The sequence below is a fragment of the Nicotiana attenuata genome, chromosome 10 (assembly GCF_001879085.1).
Source record: "Nicotiana attenuata strain UT chromosome 10, NIATTr2, whole genome shotgun sequence".
NCBI classification, from domain to species: Eukaryota; Viridiplantae; Streptophyta; class Magnoliopsida; order Solanales; family Solanaceae; genus Nicotiana; species Nicotiana attenuata.
This window is the reverse complement of record NC_031998.1, coordinates 35,786,005-35,797,185: the sequence shown is the minus strand read 5'-3', so window position 1 is coordinate 35,797,185 and position 11,181 is coordinate 35,786,005. Positions and strand designations below refer to the sequence as shown.

At 41.4% G+C, this 11,181-nt stretch overlaps 1 protein-coding gene and 1 pseudogene across 1 annotated transcript; one reads left to right on the top strand and one right to left on the bottom strand.

Moving 5' to 3' along the window:
- Positions 345-757, top strand: LOC109233954 (annotated as a pseudogene).
- Positions 7,746-9,637, bottom strand: LOC109233708 (probable acetyltransferase NATA1-like). The gene is made up of 2 exons (XM_019399574.1): positions 9,003-9,637; positions 7,746-7,845 (listed from the first exon to the last, which is right to left on the bottom strand). The coding sequence occupies exons 1-2, from the start codon at positions 9,635-9,637 to the stop codon at positions 7,746-7,748; spliced, it is 735 nt and encodes a 244-aa protein (XP_019255119.1).

Genomic DNA, 11,181 nt, shown 5'->3' with positions numbered 1-11,181 from the left:
GCCCAGCGTATGTTTGGGAAGGGTTGTCTCTCGTATCTAGCCTTTGTGAGGGATGTCGGAGCTGAGACTCCCAGTATTGATTCTGTCCCAGTTGTGAGGGATTTCCCCGATGTATTTCCTGCAGACCTGCCGGGCATGCCACCGGACAGGGATATTGATTTTTGTATTGACCTGGTGCCGGGCACTCAGCCCATTTCTATTTTGCCGTATTGTATGGCACCAGCGGAGTTGAGGAGTTAAAGGAGCAGCTTCAGGAACTCCTTGATAAGGGGTTCATTCGGCCTAGTGTGTCGCCTTGGGGCGTGCCGGTTCTGTTCGTGAAGAAAAAGGATGGCACTATGAGAATGTGCATTGATTATAGGCAATTGAACAAGGTAATAGTTAAGAACAAGTATCCTTTGCCTCACATTGATAATTTATTCGACCAGCTTCAGGGAGCAAGGGTGTTCTCCAAGATTGATCTCCATTCGGGTTATCACCAGTTGAAGATCAGGGATTCGGATATTCTTAAGACGGCCTTCAGGACCAGATATGGTCACTATGAGTTCCTGGTTATGTCTTTTGGGCTGACCAATGCCCAGCAGCGTTCATGCATTTGATGAACAGCGTGTTCCGGCCTTATCTTGACTCATTTGTCATAGTTTTCATTGATGATATTCTGGTATATTCGTGTAGTCAGGAGGAGCATGCAGAGCATTTGAGGGTTGTGTTGCAAAGGTTGAGGAAGGAGAAGCTTTACGCAAAATTCTCCAAGTGTGAGTTTTGGCTCAGTTCAGTGGCATTCTTGGGACACGTGGTGTCCAATGAGGGTATTCAGGTTGATCCAAAGAAGATAGAGGCGGTGGGTTCCGGCCTTATCTTGACTCATTTGTCATAGTTTTCATTGATGATATTCTGGTATATTCGCGTAGTCAGGAGGAGCACGCGGAGCGTTTGAGGGTTGTGTTGCAGAGGTTGAGGGAGGAGAAGCTTTACGCAAAATTCTCCAAGTGTGAGTTTTGGCTCAGTTCAGTGGCATTCTTGGGACACGTGGTGTCCAGTGAGGGTATTCAGGTTGATCAAAAGAAGATAGAGGCGGTTCAGAGTTGGCCCAGACCGTCCTCAGCCACAGAGATTCGCAGATTTCTTGGTTTGGCAGGCGATTATCGCTGGTTTGTTTAGGAATTCTCATCTATCGCATCTCCCTTGACCAAGTTGACTCAGAAAGGTGCTTCATTCGTATGGTCGGACGAGTGTGAGGAGAGCTTTCAGAAGCTCAAGACAGCCTTGACCACAGCTCCAGTATTGGTTTTGCCATCAGCTTCAGGTTCATATACCGTGTACTGTGATGCTTAGAGAGCAGGGATTGGTTGTGTGTTGATGCAGGAGGGTAGAGTTATTGCTTATGCTTCTCGTCAGTTGAAGCCCCATGAGAAGAACTACCTCGTTCATGATTTGGAGTTGGCTTCCATAGTTCACGTGTTGAAGATTTGGAGGCATTATTTGTATGGCGTATCTTGTGAGGTGTTCACCGATCATCGCAGTCTTCAGCATTTGTTCAAGAAAAAGGATCTTAACTTGAGGCAGCGGAGATGGTTGGAATTGCTTAAGGATTATGACATCACTATATTGTACCATCCGGGGAAGGCCAATATGGTGGCCGATGCTTTGAGCCGAAAGGCAGTGAGTATGGGGAGTTTGGCATATATTCCAGTTGGGGAGAGACCTCTTGCGGTTGATGTTCAGGCTTTGGCCAATCGGTTCGTGAGGTTGGATATTTCGGAGCCCAATCGGGTATTGGCTTGTGTGGTTTCTTAGTCTTCCCTATATGAGCGAACCAGAGAGCGCAGTATGATGATTAACACTTGCTTGTCCTTAGGGACAGAGTTCAGCATGATGATGCCAGAGATGTGTTTATTGGAGATGATGGGGTGTTGAGGATGCAGGGCCGGATTTGTGTGCCCAATGTAGATGGGCTTCGGGAGTTGATTCTGGAGGAGGCCCATAGCTCGCGGTATTCTATTCATCCAGGAGCTGCGAAGATGTATTAGGATCTGAGACAACATTATTGGTGGAGAAGGATGAAGAAAGATATTGTGGGATTTGTAGCTCGGTGTCTCAATTGTCAGGAGGTGAAATATGAGCATCAGAGACCGGGTGGCTTGCTTCAGCGGATGGATATTCCCAAGTGGAAGTGGGAGCGGATCACCATGGACTTTGTAGTTGGGCTTCCACGAACTTTGAAGAAGTTCGATGCTATTTGGGTGATTGTGGATAGGCTGACCAAGTCTGCGCACTTTATTCCTATCTGTACTACTTATTCTTCAGAGCGGTTAGCAGAGATATATATCCGGGAGATTGTTCGATTGCATGGTGTCCCAGCTTCCATCATTTCAGATCGGGGCACTCAGTTTACTTCCCAGTTTTGGAAGTCTGTCCAGCGAGAGATAGGTACTCAGGTGGAGTTGAGCACAACTTTACACCCTCAGACGGACGGGCAGTCCGAGTGCACTATTCAGATATTGGAGGATATGTTACGCGCATGTGTTATTGATTTCGGAGGGTCATGGGATCAATTTCTACTGCTTGCAGAGTTTACTTATAACAACAGCTACCAGTCGAGTATTCAGATGGCTCCATATGAGTCTTTGTACGGGAGGCGGTGTAGATCTCCAGTTGGTTGGTTCGAGCCCGGTGAGGCTAGGCTATTGGGGACAGATTTGGTACAGGATGCCTTAGATAAGGTGAAGGTGATTCAGGAGAGACTTCGTACAGCGCAGTCGAGGCAAAAGAGTTATGCTGACAGGAAGGTTCGAGATGTGTCCTACATGGTTGGAGAGAAGGTTCTGTTGAAGGTTTCACCCACGAAGGGGGTTATGAGATTTGGAAAGAAAGGGAAGTTGAGTCAGTGGTTCATTGGGCCTTTTGAGGTACTTTGGAGGATTGGGGAGGTGGCTTATGAGCTTGTCTTGCCACCCAGCTTCTCGAGTGTGCATCCAGTGTTCCATGTTTCTATGCTCCGGAAGTATATTGGAGATCCGTCTCATGTTCTGGATTTCAACACGGTTCAGTTGGAGGGTGATTTGACTTATGATGTGGAGCCAGCAACTGTTTTAGAGCGTCAAGTTCGGAAGTTGAGATCAAAAGATATAGCTTCGGTGAAAGTGCAGTGGAGAGGTCGGCCCGTGGAGGAGGCTACCTGGGAGACCGAGCAAGAGATGCAGAGCAGATATCCCCACCTGTTTGAGGCGTCAGGTATGTTTCTTGACTCGTTCGAGGATGAACGTTTGTTTAAGTTGGGGAGGATGTGACGACCTGGCCAGTCGTCTCATGAGTTACCGCTCCGTTTTCCCCCAGCTTCTTATTGTTTTTTATCCGTGTTTTATGGTTTCCGGTTGGTCGGATTGAATCCGGAATGATTTTGGTGAAGTTTGAGACACTTAGTCTCTTTTAAGAAGACATAAGTTGGATAAGTCAACCGGATGTTGACTTATGTGTTAGAGGGCTCGGATGGGAGTTCTGACGGTTCGGTTAGCTTCGGGAGGTGATTTGAGACTTGGGAGTTTGATCGGAATGGGTTTTGGAGGTTTGGAGAAGATTTAGGCTTGAATTGGCGAAGTTGGTATTTTGGCGATTTTCGGTTGGTAGGCGAGATTTTGATATAGGGGTCGAAATAGAATTCCGAGAGTTGCAGTAGCTTCGTGTGTCATTTGGGATGTGTGTGCAAAATTTTAGGTTATTCGGACGTGGTTTGGTTGGGTTTTTGATCAAAGGCGGAATTCGGAAGATTTTAGAAACTTACGCTTGAATCCGAGGTGTTTTGGTCGATTTGATGTTGTTTGAAGTGTTTTGATGATTGGAACAAGTTTGAATAAGGTATTAGGATATGTTTGTGCTTTTGGTTGAGGTCCCGTGGACCTCAGGGTGATTTCAGGTGGTCAATAGAGAAGTTGAGATGTTATTGCAGCTGCTGAAGTTGCTGCTTCTGGTGTTTTCGCACCTGCGGTTTGGGGACCGCAGGTGCCGCACGTGCGGAAGGGGAGCCGCAGATGCGGATTTAAGAGGAAGATTCAGGAATCGCAGATGCAGTAGTTGGACCGCACCTGCGGAGTCGCAGGTGCGGAGAGTGGACCGCAGATGCAGAATTGGTTCGTTAAGTGATTTCCGCAGAAGCGGAGGATAGACCGCATATGCGGTACCGCAGAAGCGGCAATTGTGCCGCAGATGCGGAACAACTGGACAGGAGAATTAAAAGACTCCTTCGCAAATTTTGGGTTATTTCACCATTTTTGACTTCGTCTTGGGAGCTTTTTGGACGATTTGGAAGAGGGATTCCAAGGGAACTTCATTGAGGTAATAATTTTGGACCTAAAACTCGTTCCTATGCTATTATTTCATGGATTAGAGCTAGAAATTGTGAGAATTAAGGGGGAAAATTGGGGAAGCTAGGGTTTAGGATTGGAGACCTATGATTGAGGTTTTGATGGGCCATATGAGGTCGGCTTTCTATGTTTTTGGTATGGTGTAAAACTTATCGAATTCCGAAACATGGGCCCGGGTGTCGGGTTTTGGTAATTTCGGGATTTGTGTTAATTATTGATTGTTTTTGCTTGGGTTTCGTTCCCTTAGCCTATTTTGACATCCTCGTTCTAATTTTGGATAGATTCGACGCGAGTGGAGGCCGATTCGAGGGGCAAAGGCATCGCGAGCTAGAGATTTGACCGGTTCGAGGTGAGTAATGATTGTAAATGATGTTCTGAGGGTTTGAAACCCCGGATTGCACATCGTAGTGCTATATTGAGGTGAGGCACACGCTTGATGACGAGCGTGGGGTCGTACAATATTGGGGATTGTGACTTGGTCCGTCCCGATTGATGATTTTACCGCGTATTTGACTGAAATCTATTTGCTATCATCATTATTTGGGCGGAATGCCATACTTGGGCTTCGTGCCAACTATTTGAACCCTTCGGGGGATTTTATTGATATTTCCTCACTATTTTGACTTTATACTTGAACTCAGTCATGTTATTTTCCACTACTTTTATACTCAGCCATGTTTACTCCTTTTTAATACTTAAATGATATTTTAAATAATGTTTGGCTGAGAAATACTGTTTTACTACTGCCCGAGGGGCTTGTGAGGATTTTTGACTGAGTAAGGCCGAGGGCCTATGTTGTGAGGAAACACTGATATTGATTTGAGGCCGAGGGCCTAAGATATGTACGCCACGAGGTGGCTTGATTGATATGAGGCCGAGGGCCTAGTGATGACGCCACGAGATGGCTTGATATTGCGCTTGGGCCATAAGGGGCCCCTCCAGGAGTCTGCACACCCCCAGTGAGCGCGGGTACCCAGTATGATGTGAGATTGAGCCCGAGGGGCTGGTATGGTTCTGAGATGTTGCCCGAGGGGCGGAGTTGTTGATATTTTGCCCGAGGGGCAAACTTCTATATGTACATTATTCCTTCATTGCCTGTCATTTTCCTGCTTTCCTATTGAAAAAGGATTTCTATTTATCTCTTGACTGATTTACTGTTTTCAAATGGTTTTACTGCTTCATTATAGTTGCCCTGTGCCTTACGTGATTTCTCGCTTTCAGTCTTTATTTACATTTGTTACTCACTGAGTTGGAGTACTCACTTTATTCCCTGCACCCTGCGTGCAGATTCAGGCGTAGCTGGTTCTGCTCCCGAGTGCTGATCCATCCAGCTTCAGGCGGACATTCGGAGTACACGAGGTAGCTCCCTGGCGTTCGCAGTTTTCGTGTTTCTCCTCCTTTATCATTTCTATCTTGTTTTAGACAGATGTACTAGTTTACAGACTTAGCAGACTTGTATTATGACTTATAGATGCTCATGACTAGTGACACCCCGGTTAGGGCTGTGTTTGGGTTATACTTCCGCATTATTATGATATTATCTGTTACATAGTACTATTAAATCATGTTTTAGCCTATTTTTCTTGATGTTTAGCTGTTTAACTTCGAATTTGGGAATAGTTGGCTAGCCTTGTCTTCACGAGAGGTGCCATCACGACCGAGTCCGAGAATAGGGTCGTGACACTCTGAAAAATCCTTTTGAACACAATTTTGTCACTTTATAATTGGAAAACCCTTTTGAGCTTCAAAAATCACCTTTATTTATTTAAAGAGGATTAGTGAGGTGGAAAAAAAGGGTGTGATAGGGATGAGGAAAGGGAAACTGAGAAATCAGAAGGTGCTTTGGGACCGCACATTTGCCCCTGATATTCTTGATATGTCACGAATGCGCCAACTGGCTGACATCTGTAAGTACCAACAGTGGACACATTTGTTCACTGATGACAATCCCAAAGTTTATGAAGCAGAAGTGCATTTTTATGCTGACTTCTTCACAGTTGAGGATGATAATATTTGTCTGAAAGTGAATGGTGTTGATTTTGTGATGGACACAACTGTACTAGGAACCATTATGCACGTGCCTACTGAGGGAATGTCCACCATAGAGGGAACCTCCTCTTCTAACTTCAGAAATGTCATCGTGAAGGATAAGGCCATACAACAAGGGGAACGGGTACACTAGAAGGCTTTCCTTCCCGTGTACCAACTGTTGTTTGAATTGGTGAACAAAGTTCTACTCCCACACGCAGAAAGACGGTCCATTACTTCACGAGCAGACCTGGTTCTCATGGAAGCACTGGATGGCTACACCACTATAAATCTGCCTGGTCTTATAATAGAACACATGAAGAAGGTGGCAGAGTTCAAGGATAGTAATCATAGGCTGCCTTACGGGTTCCTCCTCACTAAAGTTTTTGAATTATTCAAAGTCCCTTTGGGAAAAGCTAAGGTGGGAACTCGCAAGCAATCCTTCTCCAAAACCACCCTAGAAGAGTGTGAGTGCATTGACAGAAGTGGAGGGGTTGGCAGCAATTCTACTATCTCTCAGTAGATCAATGCTCAGAACAGTGCCACTAATGAGATAAGGAAGTTCAAGGCAAGGAAAGCCATTCTCGAAGGTCAGCTAAGTCAGGTTCAGCAGGCACCTGGTTCCAGTAGCTCTCAAAGCACAGAGGCTGCCCGTCTGACAAAAGAGAATGTTGACCACGGGAAACAGTTTGAGGACTGGAAGGAGAGACTACTCAACGAGCTGGTGTCAGCTAGTGCTCGAATGGACATCCTTCTTAGAACCCTTGCCTCTTCATTTGGGCCTTCTCCTTCCAGTGCTCCCTAAAAATTGTTCCCTTCCCAGTGTCAAGATTCCTAGTGTCTGTCCTTTATTTTAGTCTTAATGATGTTTATGACTGGTACCTTTTTTTGTTATTTATATTTTGTGGATGTGTTGGTAACAATGGAACTGCTCCCTGCTTAATTATCCAAAATTAATGAAAGTTTCGTCCTTTTGATGTGTATGCCTTGTTCTTCTTCTATGTTTTTAGTGATGACCGTGTGCACACATGTGGCATGAGTTAACCAAGCTAGACTTCTTTTTGCATATTGCCTGCTACTGATCTTTTCGTGATGCCAAAAGGAGGAAAAATAATTGAGGGGGAACAAGATGGGGAACAGATTCAGGGGGAATACAGAAAATGCGAATGTCATTCTGGTTCTTAGGGGAACTTGAATTATAAGTTTGTCATCATCAAAAACAGGAAAATTGATAGGTTATATGTATCCCTGTTATGTTTTGATGATCCAACAAACTTATTGTTAAGAACCAGATAAGGAACCTGTTACACATCCTCAAGTACTTAAGATCAACAAGTCTCCAGTCAGGGACGTGGTTCAACTCTTCAGAGTTAAAGGAACAACAGGGGGACACATATGGCTACCAGTTCCCGTGGTGACTGTACATGTCAGCTCCCCACAGCTGTAAGGTTGCTGCCTACACACGCAATAGTGCAAAAACAGTGCAACAGTCAACTTTAAGGGGAATGCCCTTTACCTAACTTGCTTGCATCATTCAAGTGATGTAACAAATGAATTATTAACATCAAGCAACAGTAAAACAAATTACTTGCACATTCAAGAATCTATCAAGCATTCTCTCAAGTCTGTGTCAATCTTGCAAGTGATTCTCAAGGGCATCGAGAACAAAGAACAACATCACGTAGGACCAGTTTCCTGTATTGAGTCATTACATGTCCTTAGTTGTGTTGCACCTTTGTTAAAGCAGTTTACTTGTAATTCCTACATAGCTAGTTAGAAGCATTGTGTAGGAAACTTTTGTAGATCATAAACCTTAGTGTTTGTGTTTTGGCTAGAGTTAGTCGGGTTGTAAAACTTTGTAATAGAGTTATTACAAAGTGGCTTGTAATAGAGTTGTTACAAGTTAGTGAGGGATTAAGAGATTAATTCCTAGGTTACAATAGGTTGTAATCTGAAGTTTGCTCAGTAGTGAAGTTGAAATCCTACAAGGGTAGGTCGTGATTTTTAATCTCGTGAGCTGGGAGTTTTCTAAATAAAACTCCATTGTGTCATTTACGTACTGCAGTGTGTGTGTGTGTGTGTGTGTTCTGTAGGATTTAATAGAGAACTTGATTCTCTATATAGTTTGGTGGACCCTTAATTTCTATAAGATATTGAACTTTAACTGCATCCAAAGAGAACTAACATCTAACCCTTTTAAATTTTTATGTCCCTTCCTGGATATCCGATAACTCTTTCAAATCTTTAGCAATTGGAGAAAAAAGTAGTAAATCTTTGTGGTTATTTCAATGATAATCTTTAGATTATTTAAATTAATACTATTCCCTCCTCGATAAAATCTCATAACATTCTTGTAATTTAACTACCAAAATGCCTTCAAAATCGAAAGCATATTTCCATTGAAAAGATATTTTTTATCACATCGAATAATGATAGATATGAAAAATAAAAAGAATAAGAATCATGATAAATTCCATGTACTCTTTTTCTTTTCCAACTTCAACTTCATGATACCCTTTTTATTTTTTTTGCGCAACCAGTTCTATTGTCCCGATGCCTAATAAACATATGAAAGACTGCAGCAGTTGAAACTAACGAGAGATGTTGGCATACTGTTGAAGCTTCTCACCATACAATTTGCAAAGTCTATATTCAGGAATGTCATGAGCTCCCATTTTCTCGTAAAATTTCATACTCTTTTCATTCCAATTAGCCACCAGCCAATCAACCATCCCCATTCCATTACTTGCAGCCTGCGATGCAACAACAGAAAATAATATTTTCCCAAAACCCAAACCCCTATAACAATTCCTCACAAACAACTGGTCCAAATATAGACCAGGTTTCTCAAAGAAACCATTGTAGCTTGGATAAACCAGCACATGACCCGCTACATAAATATGATCACCATTAAATCTGGACTTCAAAGTCTCAAATTCCGGGTCGATAATTGGGGTCTCAAGATTGATATTATTCTTGATGATAAGGTTGAAACTGAGGTCTTGGGCCATGGTATTAGGAAATGGGTTGGGTGAGACCTCAAGGATAAGAGCAGTGAAAGAATGATAAGGTGGGGATTTGAATAAGGATTTGGAAAGAGAAGTCTCTGTAGCACTGAAGACATCTGACAGGTTATGGTAATTTGCCATTTGAGAAATGAGTTTGTGAAGATGTGGCACATCTGGCTCTTTGACAAGACGAATTCTGACGGAGATTTGATGGCTGAAGATTGTGTTTTCTTGCTCCATAACTGGTTGTGTTGTTGCTAATAGTGGAGTTTGGACTAGTATTTATACGGAAGGTAATCAAGGTTTGCATGACAATTATCTCTTGATTCTTAGAATCTGATTATGTAATTAATAGTGTTTAGCAGCAGTCAGTGTGATATTCAGTGAATTAGATTATGTGACATCTGATATTATTTCAACTTTGACCAGGTAGCTTACATCGAATAAGTACAAGCGCGAATTAAAGAAATTGAGATGAACACACGGACATTATCAAAGCTCTCGCGACGTAAAAGTTTTTATACAATTACGTCACTTAAAAACTAATTGCAGTTAATTTTATTTAATATTATAAATTAATAACCTAGAATAAATGGTTAAATTATGTTGACAACATAAAAATCGTCGTCTGTGTAAATAATAAATCCATTATATTAATATTATTGTAAGTGAGTTTTTTATCATCTGCACCTACTTTTTTCTCTCTTATGATTCGTAACGATGTATACAATATCGTTTTTAAAAGATGTTTATATCGGGAGTTGGAACCGAGGGAATACTTGATATATAAATACTCTATATAAAATATTTACACTAATAACAAAAGTTACTTTCTAAACTAAATTAATCATTTAAGACAAAAATAAGCGAATTTCAAAAAATAAAAAATAAATAAAGTGGTGGACTATCGGNTTAATCAATTTAAAAACAAAAATAAGCGAATTTACTAAAAAAAAAAAAAAAAAAAGAAGAAGGAAGAAGAGCACAAAAAATAAGTGGTGGACTCTCGGATATTGTGGTCCACAAATTTTGATTTGGCTATCATCACAAACAAGAAAAAGAAATAAACGTACATAACGTAATAGCTTAATTTTGAGCATTAATGGTGTCAAAAATATTTACTCTTTATGATCAATTCAAACAATAATTGTAGTTTATTCTATTAAGTATCACTTATTGGTGAATATCTAAAATAAATTATAAATAATCTAATACAATATGTCGAATTACACTAAAAGAAAATTGGTGCAGGAATACTTTTGTGTTCATGCAGGTGTAAAAGAAATTCATTATATTATCGATATATATAACTTAATTCCTATATAAAAAGGTTAAATTAAATTGAATACTGAAGCAAATATACTAATTAATTAGCAAAGATAATTATTATAATTTATGAAAAAATAACCTCAATCAAATAACAAAAAAAATATAATATAACAATTTTCTTTATACTAATTATTTAGATAATAGTAATAATAATAATAATAATAATAAAAATTTAAAATAAATTTGGGGCTTTCAAAATTTGGGGGCCTAAGGCGATGGCCTCGCTACGCAAGCCTTTAGAGCCGCCCCTGCTCTCGATTTAGGCTCCTTTCATTCAAGTAGTGGAAAATAATGTACTAGTAAAAGTAAAAAAAATTAGTCTTAGGCAAATACTTGTACAACATGAGTTACACTTAGACATCCCAACCGTATATTCTCTGTGTCTTGGTGACAATCAACCAACATGGTTAACTTGGAACTGAAGGTAACACCTGCATGATCTTTCCGACAAGGTT